Source organism: Eublepharis macularius, chromosome 11 (genome assembly GCF_028583425.1).
Source record: "Eublepharis macularius isolate TG4126 chromosome 11, MPM_Emac_v1.0, whole genome shotgun sequence".
NCBI lineage: Eukaryota > Metazoa > Chordata > Lepidosauria > Squamata > Eublepharidae > Eublepharis > Eublepharis macularius.
Genome location: NC_072800.1, coordinates 91,936,355 through 91,956,267, shown reverse-complemented (window position 1 = coordinate 91,956,267; position 19,913 = coordinate 91,936,355). Strand labels below are relative to the sequence as shown.

At 45.2% G+C, this 19,913-nt stretch overlaps 1 protein-coding gene across 2 annotated transcripts in view; it reads left to right on the top strand.

Annotated features, from left to right (window-relative positions):
• Positions 1-19,422, top strand: part of SNAP47 (synaptosome associated protein 47) — a 29,191-nt gene extending 9,769 nt beyond the window's left edge. For both annotated transcript variants that reach the window (XM_054991527.1, XM_054991525.1), the window contains exons 3-5: positions 1,841-2,325; positions 9,221-9,360; positions 17,856-19,422. In XM_054991527.1, coding sequence (XP_054847502.1) covers positions 1,841-2,325; positions 9,221-9,360; positions 17,856-18,002 — 772 coding nt within the window. In that variant the 3' untranslated portion in view covers positions 18,003-19,422. The remainder of the gene's footprint in view (positions 1-1,840; positions 2,326-9,220; positions 9,361-17,855) is intronic.
• Positions 19,423-19,913: the final 491 nt, after the last annotated feature.

Genomic DNA, 19,913 nt, shown 5'->3' with positions numbered 1-19,913 from the left:
TAAAAAATAAGAGTGCTTTTGAATCATTCTGAAGACTGTAGAAACTTGTTCAGATGGGAACTTAAGAACTGGCTGAAACTTATTGCTTCTCGCAAGTGCCCTACTATTGCCAGCTCTGGACTGAGTATCTGTAGAATATCCACAAACATTCTAACTTCTCAGGGTAAAGGTGTCAGTAGTATACTTACGAAACGCTTGTATGGGGGAAAAGTGGAGGTGATGAAAGTAGAGATGCAGTGGTGAGAATGGCTGAAAAGAACCTCACCAAGAAGTTCTGTGCTGTTAAAGGAATGCCCCAAAAGCTTGGAATTTGAACATTCTCCTCAATGATCTTGTGCTAAAAGTTTGGATAGGATTGTGGAAGACAGGCAGTCACACGCTGAGACTATCTGACCAGCCTGAACTTTGACTTTGGCTGGGAGACAAGGCGGGGAGGGGGGTCCTGTTAATTCTGGCGATCATTTGTTCATTGTCATGTCTTCAGTGCGGCCCCACATGGGAACTGCGCATGCGCAGGACAGCCTGCGCATGCGCAGTTCCCATGTGGGTCTGCACAGAAGAACACTCAACGAACAACAGTTACAGGTCGGTGCACTCCTGTTTTCTCCTATTGTGGAAACACTGTGACAGTTTCTGAAACTGAGCAATTGATAGGCTCATGAAGTTATATAGGAAGCTACTTGAAGTTAGGAAGAGATTCTGAGAAGAACTGCAGATTTCACAAGTACAGTTAAGCGTATCAGCTTAACATGGAGTATCTTGGGTGAAACATAAATTTGTGAGTCCAGGGTATAGTGAAAGCAGGATGGTTGCTGCCCTGCTGGTTTAGCTTAGTGAATATACACATTACAAAATGAGCCCTGAGTTTATGAACTGGCTTTGAAATGATTCTTCTGCCTTTCTTTTACAACTATGAGCATCCTGATTTTAAGGCATCCTCCTTCCTTCATTACTTAGAAGAACAGCCTTTCATTATGCCTTGCTCAGCCCCTGCATATAGCTGTTTATAGCTTCCTCCTGCAAGCTAATTGTGCACTTGTTGTTATATTAAATGGAATCCTGCTGTAATACTTGACTAGTTTCTTTAAAGAGGTCTTTCCAAACTAGTGCAAATGTAGCACAGCACCTTGATAGAGATGAGGCACCTTCAGAATAAATCCGAGCAACTAGAAGTATACCTTCTGTCTCACTTTTATTATGGCAAGTGGCTGAGGGTTCAGTCCCCTAAACCACTTCTTGCAAAGATGTTGGTGGGGCTCCTTTGGAACATGCTGTTTTAAGGATGCAACTCAATGGTACTCACTTGTTTTGACATTAAAGCACGATATCAGACAGTTCATAGCAAATGTGCTGTCACTTATCAATAAATACTCTAGGCTTCTGTCATGCACAACCAGCTAGATGCATGTGTTCATGCGTTTTTTCTCTTTTGCTTATTTTCTGTGGAGGAGGGATGTGCAGTGAAGGAGGATAGAGCGCCAACTCTTGAGTAATCACAGCAGTGAAGTTCACGAGGCTGAGAGAGAGCAACTTTCCCATTTCACAGAGGTGTTCTGTCACAAGATGTAGCAGTGGCCATCGAACTAGATTTATTCCGAGAGAGAGAGAGGCTATCAGTAGCTTTTAGCTGTGGTAGCAGAATGGAACCTTCATAATCAAAGGCAGTCGATCTCCAGTTACCAGAATCTGGAAGCGAACAGCTTTCTTTGTGCCTTTACAGAAGCATTTGGCTGGCTACTTCTGGAAAGAAACTAGAACTAGCTGGAGTTTGAGCAAATCAAGCAAGGTAGCTTGTATGAGAAATACGTTTCTAAACTTTCTGCATGTCTTCCTTTGCTAGGTTATTATCGGAACTTGAATCACCTTCTTGGTGGCCGTTTGGTGGCAAAGTATTGAAGGGGCCATTGGATGCAAAACCGAAGGAAGCATCCTTGGTTTCAGATTCCAGAAACAAGGACGGCGTAATAATGCACATTCCAGTTATTATCACTGAAAGGACCGAGTCTAATGTGAAACCTGGCAAACTCGCCCTCCTGGCTTCAGGCCTGGAGATCAGCGACTCCAATTCTCAGATACTTCACCGGTTTGACAAGAAGGATGTCGACGACGTCAAAGTTCACACGCCGTATGAAATCAGCGTCCGCCAAAGGTTCATCGGGAAGCCAGACATCAGTTATCGGCTGCTGTCGGCAAAGATGCCAGAAGCCATTCCTGTCTTAGAGATGCAGTTCAGCAAGAAGATACAGTTCATGGAGGATGCTCTGGGGTTTGTTGGAGCACGGAAGACGCCTCAGGAAGATGCTGGTGCTTCCATTTGGCAAGCAGGTAAAGGGCAGAAGGATGCGGATCGCGCACTTAACAGCACAGCTAACTCCCCTCCTCCTAAATAAATGGATTATATTTAGGAAGACTGTTTTGATACTTTTCATTTATGGAGCGCTTTAAGTGTTCAGAGCTTCAAAGGAATTATGTTAGTAAACCTTACAACAGACCTGCAAGGTAGATCTATATCACTTCATCGTTGCAGAGGGAGAGATGAAGCTGGTTTACCTCAGCCTCTTCATCTGGCTGTGATGAGATTTGAACCGGGCTCCCAGAAGCATTTTATCCCATATGAATTTGGTTGGGGGAGTTTTTCAGCTGGAGAGCAAGGTATGGGTAAATCCTCAGGTTAAAGAGAGGGGTATGAGGGTAGAGCTAGATATCTGGAAATCAAACATAAATTCTCTTTTGAAGGTTTTCCTGAATGAGTTCTGCCTGGTTTGCGAACCCCCAAGCTTTTTGTTACCAGGTCCCTCTGTGCAGGTTTAGGCGCACTTTGTGGTTGTATCCACTTTGCATATCAAGCCTGAGTCTGTGACTCCAGCCTTTTTTTATGTTGCCATTTGTTTGTTCTCTGCAAAGTCTGAGAATTTCCTGTATGTTCTTCCTGTTATTCTCTTCTTTTTTTGTTGGAAGAAAGGTGGTGGTTCTCCACTGGTCATTCATGTTCCTTCTACCTTGCCTTTAACCTATTGCCCGTTACACCTGGTGCTACTTCTGTGCTCACTGCATTCTTGACCTCTGCTCATCAAAGAATTTCCTTCTAAAATTTTCATGAAAATGTCACGCGTGATGGAAGTTCAATTGCTAATTGTCAGCAGTTCTCCGTGGCATTTGGGTTTAGTGTCTGCAGAATATGGACCTGCTGATATCCAGATATACTGAATCCATGGTAACATGCGTCTCTTTAAGAATTTTCTTAAACCTATAATGCATTTGCAAGCCAACTTTTTAAGGAGCAATGTGCTGCTGTGCCCTGTGCTAAAATTAGATTTCAACAGGGATTAAAATGATCTCTTGTTGACTGGTTGCTGAGGTCCAGCTCTTGGAAAAGCTTGTTAATTTTGAAGGAAATAACTCCCAAGCACCTGGCAGTAAAAGTCACCATAACAGCTCAGAGGAAAAAACAACCTGCTGGTTGTTAGGCATTGAGTTACATCCAGGCAAATTGGTGTTCAGTTCCTGATGTGACTGTACTACTACCTGTATAAAACTACTTTTGTGGTCCTGTTTTTGGAGGCCTTTCTCATTGCTGCGCTCTGCTTTTGAGTCCATGAGTTGACACAGTCGATGTCCTGCCCCCACCCGTAGTGTTTATTGTTTCAGTAGGAAACATCAACAAGTGAAAGTCAGAAGCAGTGGAAACTCTGACTTTTGCAGCATCTTCAAAAGCTGCTGCGGTCATCTTCCCGGGGCTCTCAGTTTGGGTTTCCTTGGCCACTAGATGGCAGCCAACTCCCATGCGCTGTTCCTTTTCCTCCTCCTCCTCCTCCATTCCCAAATCTCTTTGTGAAACCTCTTCTTTGTGATGAAAATCATGCATTTTCCCAACAACGTTAGGACGAATAACAAGCAAACTAAGTGCATTTCATACACATCCGACTTTCTTGGACAAACATGCATTTCCCCCAAAGCATTAGGGCAAGTAAGGAACACACGACATGCTTTTCCTATACATCTGCCTAACTTTCATGGACAAACTTGACTGAGGTACTTTCTGCAGGTCACTCGGGAGGGGATACATGCTTGAACATAACATATTTGTTTACATTATAGCCCATCTTTCTGGCTGGGACTTGAGGCTTACTACAAAATATTAAAATGACGCAGTCAGACAGTATAAAAGATCTAATAAACAATGTCATAGGACTGGTGGAGAGTGCCCTCAAGTCATAGTTGACCTATGGCGACCCCGATGGGGTTTTCATGGCAAGAGATTAACAGAGGTGGTTTGCACTTGCCTGCCTCTGCAACCCTGGTCTTCGATGGGGGTCTCCCAATTGCTAACCAAGGTCAACCCTGCATAGCTTCTGAGATCTCATGAGAGCAGGCTCACCTGGGCTAGCTAGGTCAGGGTGTCATAGGACTAGGATTGCAAAATTTAAAAATGATGCATACAGAAAAGGGTAGAAGGCATGACATACTGTAAACTTGGCTGTCTCTGAACAAGGTTCAGGCCCTACTGGGTACTTCTGGGAACAGAAGGTGCAGATTTTTTCCCCCTGTGAAAAAAGAGTACCAGTGCTAGAACTACCTCTTTGCATAATGAATGTCTCGGCTTTAGTGCCTGGATTCTTCAGTGAAACGGTTTTTGGAATGTAACTATTGGAAAAGGCCTTTCTCTGCCTGAGACCCTGAAGAGCCACTGGCCAGGCACTGTAGACAGCTGTGCCTTTCTGGAATGCTGGTTGAGACTGGGCAGCTGTGTGAGCTGGATGGGCCAGCTTCTGAGCAGAACAACTCTTGAAAGATTAGATCATATTATTCATTCAGAAGACATATTCTGAGAGTCACAGTTTTAGATGCCAAGTGCTGATGCTCTTTCCAAAGACTCCTGCTTTCCCAGAGTCTTTTAAGGCACAAGCCTGCCTTCCAGCTCCACCCTGTGACATAGGACCCTGCCTTCTTTGGGAAGGGTCTTGCCTTTGCCTCTTGCAAAGTGGTTGGAGCTACACCTTCCGACAGATAGGCAGTTTATCTCCTGGACTCACTCAGCTAACCCCACCCGGCATGATACTGCTAGCTGCACACTTCTAAGCAGTTTGTCTCCTTCATCAGACCTCGCCAGGTAATGACAAGAGTGGGCAATTCCCCTCTACCAAGCCATGACTTCTGATAAACTTAAATGTCAGCTGACTTCATAACAATTTTAATTTACGACTTTTTTTTAAGCTGATAAAGGTCGGACTTGACAATATATAATGCTGCTGTGTCTTGGTATTAATTTTTGAAAAGCTCCTTGGGTTTAATTCATTTTTAATTTTTTCAAAATGAATCAATACCGCTTGCCGTGGTGATCGATCGAGATGGGAAGCTGTGTCAGTCTGTAGCGGTAGAAAAGAGCAAGAGTAGAAAAGAGAGATACCTGAAGAAGTGAGCTGTGGCTCACGAAAGCTCATACCCACCACAAATTTTGTTAGTCTTATAGATGCTACCGGACTCTTGCTCTTTTCTGCTTGTCATGCAGACAAATAGCACAATGTTGCTTACAAGAAGAGAGAGGCAGGGAGAAGGGTTCATTTGGCCAGTACCTCTCACTGAATTTTGTGACTGAGCAAAGGTTTGTGCCACTTGCCATAGGCATTCTGTCCCTTCTAGTTCAGTCTGTCCAGGGAAAGAGCTACTTAGAACAGAATCATTCCTGAGAAATGCTAACCTAGTTTTCCTCTAGAGGTGGTCACTGCCAGCAATTGGTCTTTGCTGTCCAGTTCTCTGTATGGTGAGGAAACCCTTTCCTTGCACGCAGGGTGTCACCATGTTGCCTTATGCCAAGGGCTTTGCTTAAGGACAACTTTCAGATGATTCTGCCTTACATGAAGTTAGAAAACTGGTTCGCACACCTTGGTATTGTGCACTCTGGCTGAGCGTGGCTATCCAAGGCAATCCTGTTCATTGTTTCTGCTTCTTAACAAAAGATACTGGGGGCTGGATGTAAAGCACATCCCCTGAGCCATGGGTTGCCTTCCCTGTTCTGTGTGCAGTAGGATCAGAAAGTTCAGAACCAAGAACTTGCAAACTCCCTGGTCTTCCCCACCTCCCCCATGCCAGAACTTTAAAATTCTTCAAGAATTTCTTCAGGGAAACCTCGCAGTGGTCGAAGGGAGTGCTGTGCAATGTGTTCTGGGCCCTCCATATTTTCCTCCACGCCCCTTGTGTCCATGCCTGCGTCTCACCGTTGGGGAAGGGCCATGGCTCAGTGGAAGAGCCTCTGCATGCAGCCTATCCCAAGTTCAGTGTCCAGCATTTCCAGTTAAAAAGGGACCAAGCCGTAGGTGATGTGGGAGACCTTGGAGAGCTAATGCCAGTCTGAGGAGATAAGACTGGCCTTGAAGTACCGATGCTCTTGATTCTGTAAAAGGCATCTTCATGGGTAGTCCTGTGCGCTCATGACAAACAGCTGTTTAAACATATGGTGTACAGAGCAATTAGGGAACTGTTGGAGAAGAGCCCGAAAGAGAAGCTCAGGACCTGCACAGATAAACTGCAGCCAATGTGTTTCTGTCAGAATGTACAGAGTTACACTTTTAGCATTTATTTGATTTGCTGGGCACAAGCTGATGATTTCAGACAAAGTTAAGTTTATGTCGTCCTGAATGGTTCTCTTGTAGCAAAGCTGCCTGTGTCCCAGCTAGGAGCTAGCACGGTGATAACCAAATAATTCCAGGGGATTAGGAGTTTGCCGTAATTACTCCTGCGGGGATTTAGAGGCTTGTATTTTTAGCCTCTGCCTTTGTGTCTGCCTTTTACATTAAGTAACACAATCCAGAGCAGGTTCTGTCACAGGGCCAGACGCTTTGGCATGGGTTCTTCGAAACCCTGAGCAAGCTTCAGTTTCCGACGTACTTTCTGGCCCGGTGCCCCACAGCTGTCATTGCGATGTGCGGAGTTGGGCAGTGGCAGCTTCCTCTAAAGTTCGCTGCCCCTTCTGTCGGACTACCCCGAGGCGAAGAGAGAGGGTGTTCTAATCATCTCAACAACGAGAGACACTTGGTGCTAAGCACCCACAACTATCCGCATTGCAAATAATGGCCTTTAATTGCCACACTTAGGTGGTATCGGATACCATGATCGGAGCCAGCGCTTTAAATAAACCACAGGTGGCTCGCTGCTTCAGGAGTCACCACCCGCCTGCTACCATGTTGACTCGCTCCGGGTGCCCCGGTATCATCCGGCTTGTGTTTTTGTCGGGAGGCTGGCTGATGACTGCCTTTGCAGGTGGTTGCCAAGAGATCTGCAGTCTGTTGTTTGTTTGATTGGCATTGAGAGAAGAAAAAGGGCATCAGCTCTCGGAGAAAAGAAGTGCAGAAAGTTCAGCGATGGAAGAAGCCACCAAGAACCTTTTTGGTTTTTTGCCAGCCCCAAATAGGAGGTGGTGGTAGGCCAGAAAGGGGGGAAAGGCCATCCCTGTGGCTTTCCCTGTGACTGATTGATAGTCCTCTTTCTAGCTTGGGTTTCCTGCTATGAGACAGGTCTGTTACAACCTCCCCATCATCTTTCATCTTGTTGGTCTGATCCCTTTCCGTATGTGGCAGGGCTTGAAACCCATGGACCTGGAGCTAGGAAATCCCAAATCAGAACCATAACAGGGCTCAGTTGCCTTTCAGCTGGTGATCTGTGGCACCACTGAACCTTGCTCTGGTGCTCCAGTCAGAATTGTTCAGATCCACACATGACTTTCCCATTCCTGTTCCTCTTCTCAGTTCCCACCAGCCCCATCCTAGCCTTCTCCTTCAAAAATATATCATGTTTGTATTCCATGCAGAACTTACCAAACAGATGTTAAAGCAGAAGGTGCCTTTCCTGTTTTGAAGGCAGGCCTGAACATTTTAACTGCTGTTAAGCCTTCATAGAGCTTTAGGGGAGAATGTTCATCCAGAAAATGCTTGTTTTTACCTAAGTAAATTGATGGTGGCTCAAAATAATGTTCTTAGTGTCCTTAGATACCTAACAACCAGGGCTTTTTTTCAGCGGGAATGCAGTGGAATGGAGTTCCGGCACCTCTTGAAAATGGTCACATGGCCGGTGGCCCCGCCCCCTGATCTCCAGACAGAGGGGAGTTTAGATTGCCCTCCGCACCACTCTGTCTGGAGATCAGGGGGCAGGGCCACCAGCCATGTGACCATTTTCGCCGAGGGCAATTTAAACTTTAAACCACCCCCCCTGTTCCAGCTGACCCAAAGTGACGTCGTTGTGCGGTCCTGAGTTCCACCACTGAGTTCCTCCACCTCTTTTCCCAGAAAAAAAGCCCTGCTAACAACTACCTTGCTGGTTCAGACCAAGAGCCCCCAGAATCCACCATTCTGTTTCCAGTAGTGGCCAGGCCTTGTCCCATTTTGGTAGCTGAGCATAGCACAAACATATTGTGTAAGTGAAGGCACTTCTGTACTTTCCCTGAATTTTTTTTTAATGAGCTGAACATTATGCTGCAGGAAAGAGCTTGTTATGCCTCTATGTTTGTCCTTCAACAGGTGTGATTGTGTGGCTGCCTTTCTTGAGCAAGAAGCAGTTGGAAAGTGTACCATCCCGTAGGTCTTTGGAAAAAGAAAGCCAGTCCAGTGGCATGTTGAAGACTGACAACACTGTCATAGGACTAGGGTTTCAAAAAGCAATTCTAGAGGAGGTAGTGGAGTTAGTCTGTTATAGCAAAATAAACCAGAACTCCAGTAGCTGTCATTAATGTTGTTAGTCTTAACTGGAGATTCTCTGATGGTGGCAGGCTACCCTGGTTTTGAGTCTGGTTTGGATGGAAGGGGTCCAAACAAGCTAAGACTTCCCCATGGATCTTGCCTTGCCTGAGCCCAGTGGTGGGCAAGCAAAGGAAGACGATGTTGACATTCCCTCTTCCTGGTCATAACTGGTGTAGTGCAACTTTCCCTGTGTTCCAGCATCATTACACTGATCCCTGTAATAACAACCAGTGCTACAAAGCTGATGGTGGGGATGCACAATTTGTAATGGCTTCAGAACGTGAGGCAACTTGTCCTGCATATTACGGAGGAGGAACTCAACACAGGGCTGCCGTTTTTGGCAGCAGCTCCTCTTTCTTACAACATGCAGTTGCCGCTGTAGTGAATGGAGAAATGTTCACCAGAGAACTTAATTTTCTTCGAAATGTGCAGTAGTGAAGGAGTGCAGGACAAGGAACTTGGATTTCAACCTCATTTTGCCTTCCTTGCAGCATCGGGGCTAATAGGAAGCATGGTGCAGGGTGGATCGATACCATCGTCCTCTGAAGGCACAGGCGGAGGGGGCCAGCAGGCTCAGCTGCAGAAGCACAGAGAAGTTGTTTCTGAATCTGAGGCTCAAGAGCTGAAACGGGTAAGCCAAGTGAAGCAGTAGTCCTGTTGGTGGCATGTTTCCTAACGCTAAGCTGCTGAAATCTTCTTCTGGGCCCGTTTCCCTTCTAGCAACTTGGCCTCTTTTGCTTTCTGGAACACACTGGCCACATCTGGGTAGCATGGCACTCTCTCCCACCTGCACTGCCCAGACGTCTAACCGTTTGGCCATGCGTAACACAGGCCTCTATAAATATTCTTCGGCTCTAGGAGCCAGCCCCTAAATTTAGGAACCAGCCTTCATTTTTCAGCCTTCAGGGTTTTGTATTTTAATGACTATATTTCTTAGTTACTGTTAGCACAAAACCTAGTCTTCAACTCTCCATAATCCTACTATATAAAAGGCAAGCTGTATTGGTAATGACACACTTTTTAACATTGCACGCACACATTGCCGACGACCCTGGTCTCGAGGCTGCTGCAAAGCACCCACTTGCTGCCAGGAGGGGCCCGCCAAATCAGTTTTCTAGAGCCCCTTGTATTTTTTCACACAATGGGCATTGTTGCTAGTTTCTCATAATTTTATTAACGCTATGACAAAAGTGTTGTGCTGTATAAATAAATATGATGTAACCATGAAATACTGATACTTTTCTTGCACGACTCTGCTGATAGAAGAGAGGGGAAGAGGAAATTGATCCCTTTCCCGATGCTCAATGACCCAAGTGCATGTGTAAAGTGTTGTCAAGTTGCAACTAACTTATAGCAACTCGGTGGGGTTTTCAAGGCAAGAGGTGAACAGAGGTTGCTTGCTGTTACCTGCTTGTGTAGCAACTCTGAACTTGCTTGATTGTCTCCTATCCAAGTACGAACCAGGGCAAACCCTGCTTAGCTTCCAATATCTAACAAGATCTCTTACGTATTTGCTATGCAACCTTTCCTGTACCTAAGACTTCTGAATGTTTCCCACAGCCTCCTTTTCTTCAGCTTCAGGACCTGAAGTTTGACTTTGTAAAACAATGAAGTGCTGCAGCACAGACCAAGTGAAACGGCACGTTATGTGAAATGTCACAGCCGGAGTTCTGTTGTCTTTCACAGGCTCGAAACAGCTGTGTGTTTGTGTATGTTTCCAGTGGCAGCCAGGAACCTGGATCTATGCTTTCAGAATGCAAAATTCATTCACTAGAGTAAAAGCATAGCCAGCATATTAGATTGTAGATATGGACTGCGTTCAGCTGCAGCAGAAAAGGCTCACCCTTGTCAAGTTAGTTAATCATTCTAATTTTAAAATGGCTCAGTGCCTTCACGGGTAGAAGATCAGAAGGGGTGGTAGGAACTGCGGTTCATGAGATACTGGAAGGGGCTTCTGGAAGAGATCGCTAGAAGTATTGCTTCCAGTTTTTAGTAGACTGTCAACCCCTTTTCCAGCTTGCCTTTGCAAATACAGAGTTGGATGAATGGGGTTGCGATTCAGTAGCTTGGGGTGGGGGGAGCTGCTGTTGGATCTGAGCCTACTGCTGGATATGCAGGTGGCAGAAGGGCCCAGGGATTCCTTTTACCAGCTGTGACCTTGGCAGAAAAGATCATGCCACTCTGGTGCATCTGGGGGTGATGGAGATAGCACCATATCCCCCTCTTTCTCAGCACCCCCTAGGTTCAAGCCCAGCATCCGTCATGCCGAGCGGGTTGACTGAGACACCGTATAAAGAGCTGCACACCAGCCAGCTGATCGGTGGTAGCTGGCCCCTTAAGAGAAGGCCTTCTCGGTCGTGGTGCCCAAATTATAGAACTCCCGCACAGAGTCTGTCCCCTTTTTTCGCTGTCTTCTGCTGTGGGTGAAGACTTCTTTGTTTTGTCTGGCATTCTCTCAGTGATCCCTCCTTCCTGTCTTACATTATAATTTCCTGGCTTGTGTTTTATGAATGTATTTTTAGATCTAGTTTTTAACTAGTTTTTATGCTGTGTTTTTATTATGTTTAAATTTTTAGCCACCTTTGGTGGTCCTGATTGGGCAGAAAGGTGGGATATAAATGTTCTAAATAAATAATAAAGTACCTGGTTTCTTTTTCCGTAAGGAAAAAAGAAGATTTTTGAAGAACCTGGCATCGACACTTTAGAGTTAGGATTAGAGATGGGCACAAACAGCAATATGAACAAAAAAAAGCCACAAACAGCCCAATCTGCGGTTCGCGAGCAAGCTGTTCATGAGGCTCCATTATAAACGAACAGGTGGTCGTTGCAAGCCTCCTTCGTTGCTGTTCGTCAAGCCAGACAGTCTGGCACCTGCAATCAATTCCCTTGGCAAATTAGGCAGGGATTGTCTGAACTCTGTTTGAACTCCTGCTGTTGCCCTGGAAGCCCCAATCTAAGCCCAATTTAGCTTGATAGGCAGGTCTTCCTTTCAAGTGTGGCGCTCCAAATTTGTTACAAGGAAGCAAAGAGCAGGGGGGAGGGGGGCTCCCAGCTCTGGCTTAGTTTGCAGACAGTGGAGAGGGAGAGAGTTGCTGTTGGCATTTTGATAGAGTACATTGGAGCTTGAATTTTCTTTGTGTGTGGTGGGATAGGGATCTACCCCTTCAAGTTCCAGGGTTGCTGCCAGGCTCTGGGCCAAGCTATTATTTATTATTGACACCTTTCCTGGTGCCTGCTCAGGTAAGGTTTCTGGGAGTGGTGCGGTAGGGATCTTGACTTGGATGATGGCTGGAGGAGAGCCTGCTGGCCCCTACGAACAGCCAACCACGTGAACAGGGCCATGTTCGTGGTTGTTCATGAGTCCCTGTTTGTGGATGATAACCGACATCATGTTTGTTTGTTTGTTTTCTGTTCGTGCCCATCTCTAGTTAGGATTAGAGACTCCCATTATTTATTTTCTTTATCTTATTTATAACCTCAATTTATATTTCTCATTGGGACTCCAGGTGGATTACACAGAGTAGATCAATGCAGTCAACAGAATGGAACATCCAATAAGCAGTGCAGTCGAATTGGTATTGTAGAAATCTGGAATCAACCAGAAATCTGAAAATAGAACTGAAGGGGAAAGTGTTAACGTGATGCATTAAATAATGCAGAAATTGCATAGTAAGATCCTACTTACAGCAATAGACAGCACGAGCTATACATAGTAGTATAGGCCACAGTCCCTAAACCTTTAACCAGTTAGCTGCTAAAGCGTTCTGTACAATACAGCCCTATTACCTGTGTAGAAAAGTCCTCTTGAATAGTTCAGTTTTGCATTTATGTAATTAAGTCACTAACGAATACTAATTGCCTTGAAAAGGAGTCTGGAGTCTGCAGAGTATTCGTGTGTTCAGAACCTTATTTCACCCTAACTTACAAATTGCCAGTGTCCCCTCTTACTAGAACATAACTGGTATTTGTTATTGCCTCTTCCTCCAAAGAGCTTGATGCAATATATATCTTGCCTTTATCTTCACAGCAGCCTCATGAAGCAGGAGAGGCAGAGAGAGTCTAACTCAGGGCTACCTGGTGAACCTCATGGTTGAGCACAGATTTTAACACAGGTCTTCCCACTGTGCTGTCACCACTTTTATATTGCAGTGCCGCGTGTATAGGATGCAGGGAGGAGAAGAGAGTGGTAACTGCCCCCTGGGCTTGTAGCTATCCAAACCCCACACTCTGGCTTCTCCTTTTATTTGTTGAAACCCTCTCAGCCACCCACAGTTCCTAAAAGGGGAGCTGCAAGCTTTATCTAACTAGTTCGTAGCACGTAAGTATAGCATGTAAGATTTGTGTTCCCTAGAGGGTTCTTATTTGTGACCCTGCAAGAATAATGTGGTACTTAACGGTGAGGTAAGTCTAGCCTCTTTCACACCACTATTTGGACTTGACAGACAAGACACAGACGGAACCGAACAATCAACATTTATTGACGGAAATTAAGGTGTAGCACAGTAAAGGTTTTGTGTGGAATAATCGGTATGGAATGTAGAACTGGCTCTCCACAGCACTCCCCAGAGGTTATACTTTCCTCCCTCTGTGAGTTAACACATTGAATAACATAAGAATAACATTTGATTTCTATACCATCCTTCAGGACAACTTAATGTCCACTTAGAGCACGGGCGTGAAGTTATTCTTCATACGTTACTATGAACTGGTCCTTAGTTAACCAGACACAAACACTGAAGGGAGATTTCAGCTGGTAACCTTTTTACCTCAGCCGAGGTCACTCCTTTAACTCCCGGAGATCCTAGTCGCAGGACTTCTGCACAGAAAGTAAGATTTGACACGCCTTTAAGGGGGCGTTTTTTACTTCACTAAAGACAAGTTTCCTTCTCTAAGCTGACCCCAGATCTTAACTAAAAGCCGAACTAAAAGTCCTGGCTAAACTGATGCCCTTATCCTGAGCTGCAATTCCTTCCGAGGGAAAAAGTCTCTCTTTTCCCTTCTTAGGCTGAGGCTGGCTCACCCACTGCCATACAGTGGAATCCCAGGGACTCTCATTGGTTTTGGATAAGGCTTAAATTGCAAAGATTGATTCAGAGCCCTGGAGGACAGGAGGGACTTTTCCACACCAGTCCCAGTCCAACACTGTAGTCACAGCACTGCACCACCACGTGATAGTGTCTACGTGGGGAGCTGTCGATGGTACAGTCCACAAGAGCTCATTTCATGTTCACAGACTTCACCTGGCTTTGGTTTGACTCCCAGGAGCATGCAAACAGAAAGCACGAGGTGGCAGTGAATTGCCTTCGAGGAAGCATGCATGAAACTGTGCTGAGAACTGGGTTGAGACTTTTCAACACAGCAGAAGAAGAACTTACGAGAACCAGTGTGATGTGGGGGTTAGATTGTTGGACCAGGGTCTGGGAGATGCAGGGCTGAATCTCCCGTCTGCCATGGAAGCTTGCTGGGTGATCTTGAGCCAGTCACGCACACTCAGCCTAACCTACCTCACGCGGTTGTCGTTGTGAGGATAAAATGGAGGAGAGGAGAATGGTGTAAGCGGCTTTGGGTCCCCATTGGGGAGAAATGAGGGGTATAAATGAAGTAAATAAATAAATTTCCCAGAAGGCCATTTGCAGCCGTAGCCAGCAGCCATTTTGGCAATCTATAATGAGGAATGGGCTTGTCTTCTGAGGAAAATCCCTGGCTTATTACAGAAGATGTTCTGCTTTAGGACGTAATCTGAGTCCTGCTTGAACTAAGGCTGGCCTAGAACGCAGCCGCCAGTCTCCTCCAGCTGCCCACTGTGGGAGTAGACTTACAGATAAGCTGCCGTTAAGGGAAGCTCCACCACTCCTGATCTCCTTGTTCTGGAATTGCAGCTAGGCTTCAAGGAGATCCTGGCTCACCGCTTGAAAGTGGATGTTCAAGTCCTCCTCCTTTATCTGGGAACTCATATGATGCTTGAACGCAAGGCAGTTGCCAAGGCACTGCTGTCGACTTGACGTTCTGATTAAAAGCCCCGGGGCTTTTTTAGTGATTGTGTCAATAGCAGTCCTCTTAGTTCAGCTATAGATGAGGGAAGGGGCCCCCGCTGAGTTCCTGTGGTTGCGCTTCTGTCTAGCAACTACCCAGGACTGACATAATGTCAGTGAAGGTGGGAGGGAATGGGATAATATTAGCTCACGGGCTGCGGTTGAAGAGAAGGGGGAGAGAGCTTGTTTGCTGCATTTATTTTGGCAGACTAAATCTTGCGTGCTCTTCTGTTTTTCTTTTCTGCCAGCGCACTGCTGCTGTCCCAGTATTTGGAGGACGCAGAGACTGGCCCAATACATCCACACAAGTACTGTATTCCAGTTCTGTCCTCTTCCCTCACTGGGCCTGTTAATTTAGATCTGTCCTGCTCCATGTTCGCCACTTGGGGCATGACTTGTAAGTAATGCGATGATGGTGTCCGAAGCAGTAGCAGGATTATCCTGACGCAGGATCCAGTAGTCTGCTGTAGTTTCTGGAAGAACATTGTGGCTCAGGCTCGGCCCTGTTAGAGGTGGATCCCTCCATGCGCATGCGCTGTTTCCTAGTCAGAAGACAAAAGGTGATGAAACATATCTGTCAGTTTATAGCTATGGGAATGACCGCATGTAAAAATGTTTCAGTCTGCAATTCATGGTCAGTGCCAGTGAAAGGAACTTGGGTGTGGCAAGGGCACAGAACGCCTCTGATAATTGGTCCCAGTCGGTGTAAGCAGTGCTAGGTAATTTTAACTAGTGATTTGGTGGGTTGTAAAGCAGCAGTTGTACCTTGGGAATCTAGACCACGCCCTTTCGATTAGACAGCTCAACTGTTAAAGTGGGCTGCATTGTTCAGTTTTGTTTGCCAAAAAGGCATCTGTATTTCAGGATATTTGTCTTCAGAAGTGTTTAAACCATTATTGCTTTTTAGAAAATCACATGCAGGCAGGGGACCACAAGGACTTATTAGAGGACATCTCCTTTTTCCCTTCCTTGAAAGCCCATGCCCTCTCACTTTTTCTTCCTCCTTTTCTCCTTCCCTCCTACCCATTCCATCTTCAACTGTATTATTTATTTATTTACTTCATTCATACCACTTAACACAAAGCAGCTAACAGTATTCTCCTCTATTTTATCTTCAGAACAACCCTGTATGGCAGGTTAGGCTGAGAATGGCTGCTGTTGGGTAGTAGCAAGCAGCCACTTCTGGCTGAGCTATGCAAATCATGTGGTAGCAAGTCAGACCTGGTGCCATTGGGTCCTCCCTCAAAGGCCAAAACAGCCCTGGAAAACGCCATGCCCTCTTCCCTTTTCCTTTTACAGAAGAAACCCAGGCAGGCTTGAAGGCTGGCAATACTGTTGTGGTTGCCTAGCAACAGTCATAGAGGGTAGTAGTTTTTTAAAGCCACGGGTGCTGCTGCTATCTTTGTTTTTTTAAAGATTTTAGATTTTTTGTCCTGCAAACTTGGGGCTTTTATTTGGTTTGTTGAAAGAATTATCTGTCTATGGCTCTGATTTTTGGTTTTAAGTATTCACAGATGGGGCCACATTGAGAATTAGATACATTGATATGATGTGTGTTAAACTCCAAAACACTCTGGACTTGGCATAGAATTTGTGTAGTAGAGCGAAGCCCAAAACATTTAGCTAAGGGTGGGATGTTAAATGTTTGGATAATTGAGAGTTTTTCTTCCAATTATACTTTTTGTGGAGCTGAATGGAGTTGAACAATTTGGTGGATTTATTTAATTAACTGGTTTGGATAAACAGGGTTTCTTTTGCCCATGATAAATGATCAGATATTGAGGTGCAGACTGCCCTAAGCCTGCTATCATGTCATTCAATAAAATTAGGTCTTCTGTTCTGAGTTGTAATCCATCAGTGTGCTACCCAAGTTAAGAGTTGGCAAAAGGGGACACTGAGTCTTTTAGCAAGCTGGCGGAGGCTAAGCATCAGTGACTAGACAGCTTGTCATCATTTTATTCCCCTAAAATAGTAACTCCTCTCCATCTCTTCCCCCCTCCTTTAATGTTTGGCTCAGTCGCAGCATCCCTATTTTGTTTCCAACTGCCTCCAAACCCCAAGAGCAGGAGTAAATCTTGTTGCTGTCAGACACTCTATGAGAAAATAAAGCTGTGGTTTGGGTGTTCTTTTCTTTCCTTTCTACTGCTGCCTTACCTAATTGCAGATGAAAACGATGCACAGCAGAGCATTTGGAACGCGTGTGTTAACATCTCTGATTTTTAAAGATTTCACTTGGAATAAATATGTTTTAGTTAGAGGTAGAGAGTGGCCTCAAGGCATAGCCGACTTATGGCGACCCCTGGTGGGGTTTTCATGGTAAGAGACTAACAGAGGTAGTTTGCCATTGCCTGCCTCTGCAACCCTGGTCTTCCTTGGAGGCCTCCCATCCAATTACTAAGCAAGGCCGACCCTGCTTAGCTTCTGAGATCTGACGAGATTGAGCTCACCTGGGCTATCCAGGTCAGGACGGAATGTTCCATTGGTGGAGAAGAGTGTCCTCTAGTCATAGCCAACTTATGGCCACGCCTGGTGGGATTTTCATGGCAAGAGACCAGCAGAGGTGGTTTGCCGTTGCCTGACTCTGCAACCCTGGTCTTCATTGGAGGTCTCCCATCTAATTACTAACCAAGGCCGATACTACCTAGCTTCTGAGATCTGACGAGATTTTAGTTTTAGTTTAGTTTTAGGGTTTAGTTTTAGTTGCATCTTAGTAAAGGAAGTAATAAGGCAAACCATGTGTATGTATGTACGCACTCCAGGATAGAATAATATTGGAAGCCAGCCAGACTTCCTAGGAATCAGAGCTGAGACCTCCATTAGCCCTGCCCACTCCACCCCTACAAAATAATCTAAAGTGTAGACCATGTCTTATTCCTGGGCGTTTTACCTTGAAGTAAGGCTGGAATTGGGCTAAATGGCCTTCAGGTACATTTAATGTTCTTTCCTGTTCTCCGACTTCATATTTATTCTCAGCAAACAGTAAGGAAAAGCTGCAGGGGCAGTACATGGGGAGAAGGTGGAGTTCATGCCAAATTGCTGCCAAGGATTTAAGCAGATGATTCTGACAAGCTGCTCTTGGAATGTCTTCTAACAGATCCTGCGGAAACTCAAGAGTCTGGCCTTGGAAACAGAGACTGAGCTGGAAAGGCAGGATGAAGCCCTTGATGTCATCACCTCTTCCGTTGATCGAGCCACCATGAACATTGATAAGCAGAATCGTAGAATAAAGAAGCTCACATAGTCTGGCCAAGAAGCCCTTTGTGACCAGGAGCGACTGCGCCTTGGCGCACAAGCCATATAGTCTCCAATTTGTGTTGTCATAAAATTCTTGAAAGGGACTTAGGATTGCAGAGAGAACATATTTACTAGCGATGGTAGTTCTGTGAGGCCTTACCTGCTACAAGAGAATGTTCCATAAAATTGTGGCAAAAATTAGCATTCTCTCATGCTGAATTGGAGAGTGCTGTGAATTCCAGCAGACTTGAGACTGCCCCACTGTATGTTTGTGGGTAGTTTTTGAAAAGGAGTTTGTCCCAGGATATATGGGAAGTGAAGTAATGCTGGATTATGTTATGCGATGATGCATTGAGAGCTGCCTGATGTGCCCTTAATAGAAAAGGATAGCAAAGTTCTCCCTTAATTTGCCTACTGTATGACTCACATTACAAATTTCAGTGGCACTTCTTGCGCACAGGGTTTTTCTGCTTCCCCTAAGGGAGCAATTGCTATGCTTCCGGCTAAAATAATAAGTGGTCTTCAAGCCTCTACAACCCACTTTGGTTGCAAGAGTTTAAGAGCATTGTTTGGACAGGTAGAAGATCCTTTCTCATCTTGTCTCCAGCTGGATGCTTCTTGGGAAGAAACCATAAGTAATGTGTGAAATTGCACTCCCTCTGAAACACGGAGACGCCATGAGCAATTAGGGCTGAGAGACTGTCCTCCACAAATTTGCCTATATCCCATTTTAAAGCCATATAAGCTAATGCTGATGTAATTGACATAATTGGATTGGCCAGTTAGTTCCTCCCAATGACTTGGACAGATCTTTACGAGGCAAGGAGTGATCCCTTGCCTTCTCAGAAGCTAATTTTATGCTTGCACTTTATGTAATTTAAAAGGAATAGCTATAAATTAAACTTCATTGATCTTATGTGGCTATAAAACCTGTTTAGCTATGATTTTAAATAGTGTCTTCCTAGGGAACTTAGAATAGGTTTTAGACTTCTTGTAGTATTGTGTATTTGTACAATCCAGTTGTGGTGTTGGTGGTTTTATCTGTCCTGCTACATTGTTCTTGGTGTGCAACTTGTTCTGTGTCTTTTTTCTTTTTGAGTTGAGCTGTATTTTCAGGTTTAGGTATCAGCTTTAGAAATGCTAGTTTCAGTGAAAAACTTGAGATTCAGCAGCAGCATTTGGGTCACGCTGCCCAAATAAGTGACTTTTAACACTCCGATTTGAACATTTTAGGTCTTGTATTTCCATTGGAAGCTTTGAGGACTTTGCAGAACTCAGATTGTAGATTGTTAGCCTCGTACGCAGTGCCTGTTTACAGGAGCAAATTGTAGAAAAAAAACATACTGCACTGAATTTTTAGTGCTTTGTTTTTCAGTGCAGAAACTGCAATTTTTGCATTTTAAAAAAGCAGCTCTTCATTGTCGGTCTTCTGGTGCAGTCCCACATGGGGGCTGCGCATGTGCAGGCCTCCCAAACAGTGAGGTCTGTATAGCTTTAAAAAACCATGAAGGGGGCATCTGTCCTCCCAGGCGCATGCACAAACATTTCCTGCCCAAAATCCTCGCCTTCTGGGAGGACACCGCCGCTACGCCCTCAGTTCCTCTTTCACCACTAACTGAAGAGGTTCTAAACAGCTTGTTCCTGTCGTCATCTTCTTTTGAGCGGGAACAACTTTCATCTGCAAAATAATGGCAGAAAAGGCTTTGTTTAAACTCACAATCTGCTCTACTAAGATGACCCATACAGATGGTCACGATTTATGCCTCTGCCTAGGAGAGGGCCATAATGTGCCCGCATATAAGCATTATCAAAAATTTACATCCAAGGCGTGGACGGAGAGGGAGGCGAGACTTAAAGCAATGCTGTGGAAGTGGATGCTGTCAATCCCAACAGATTTTGTCTCTGAAGCAGCAAAATC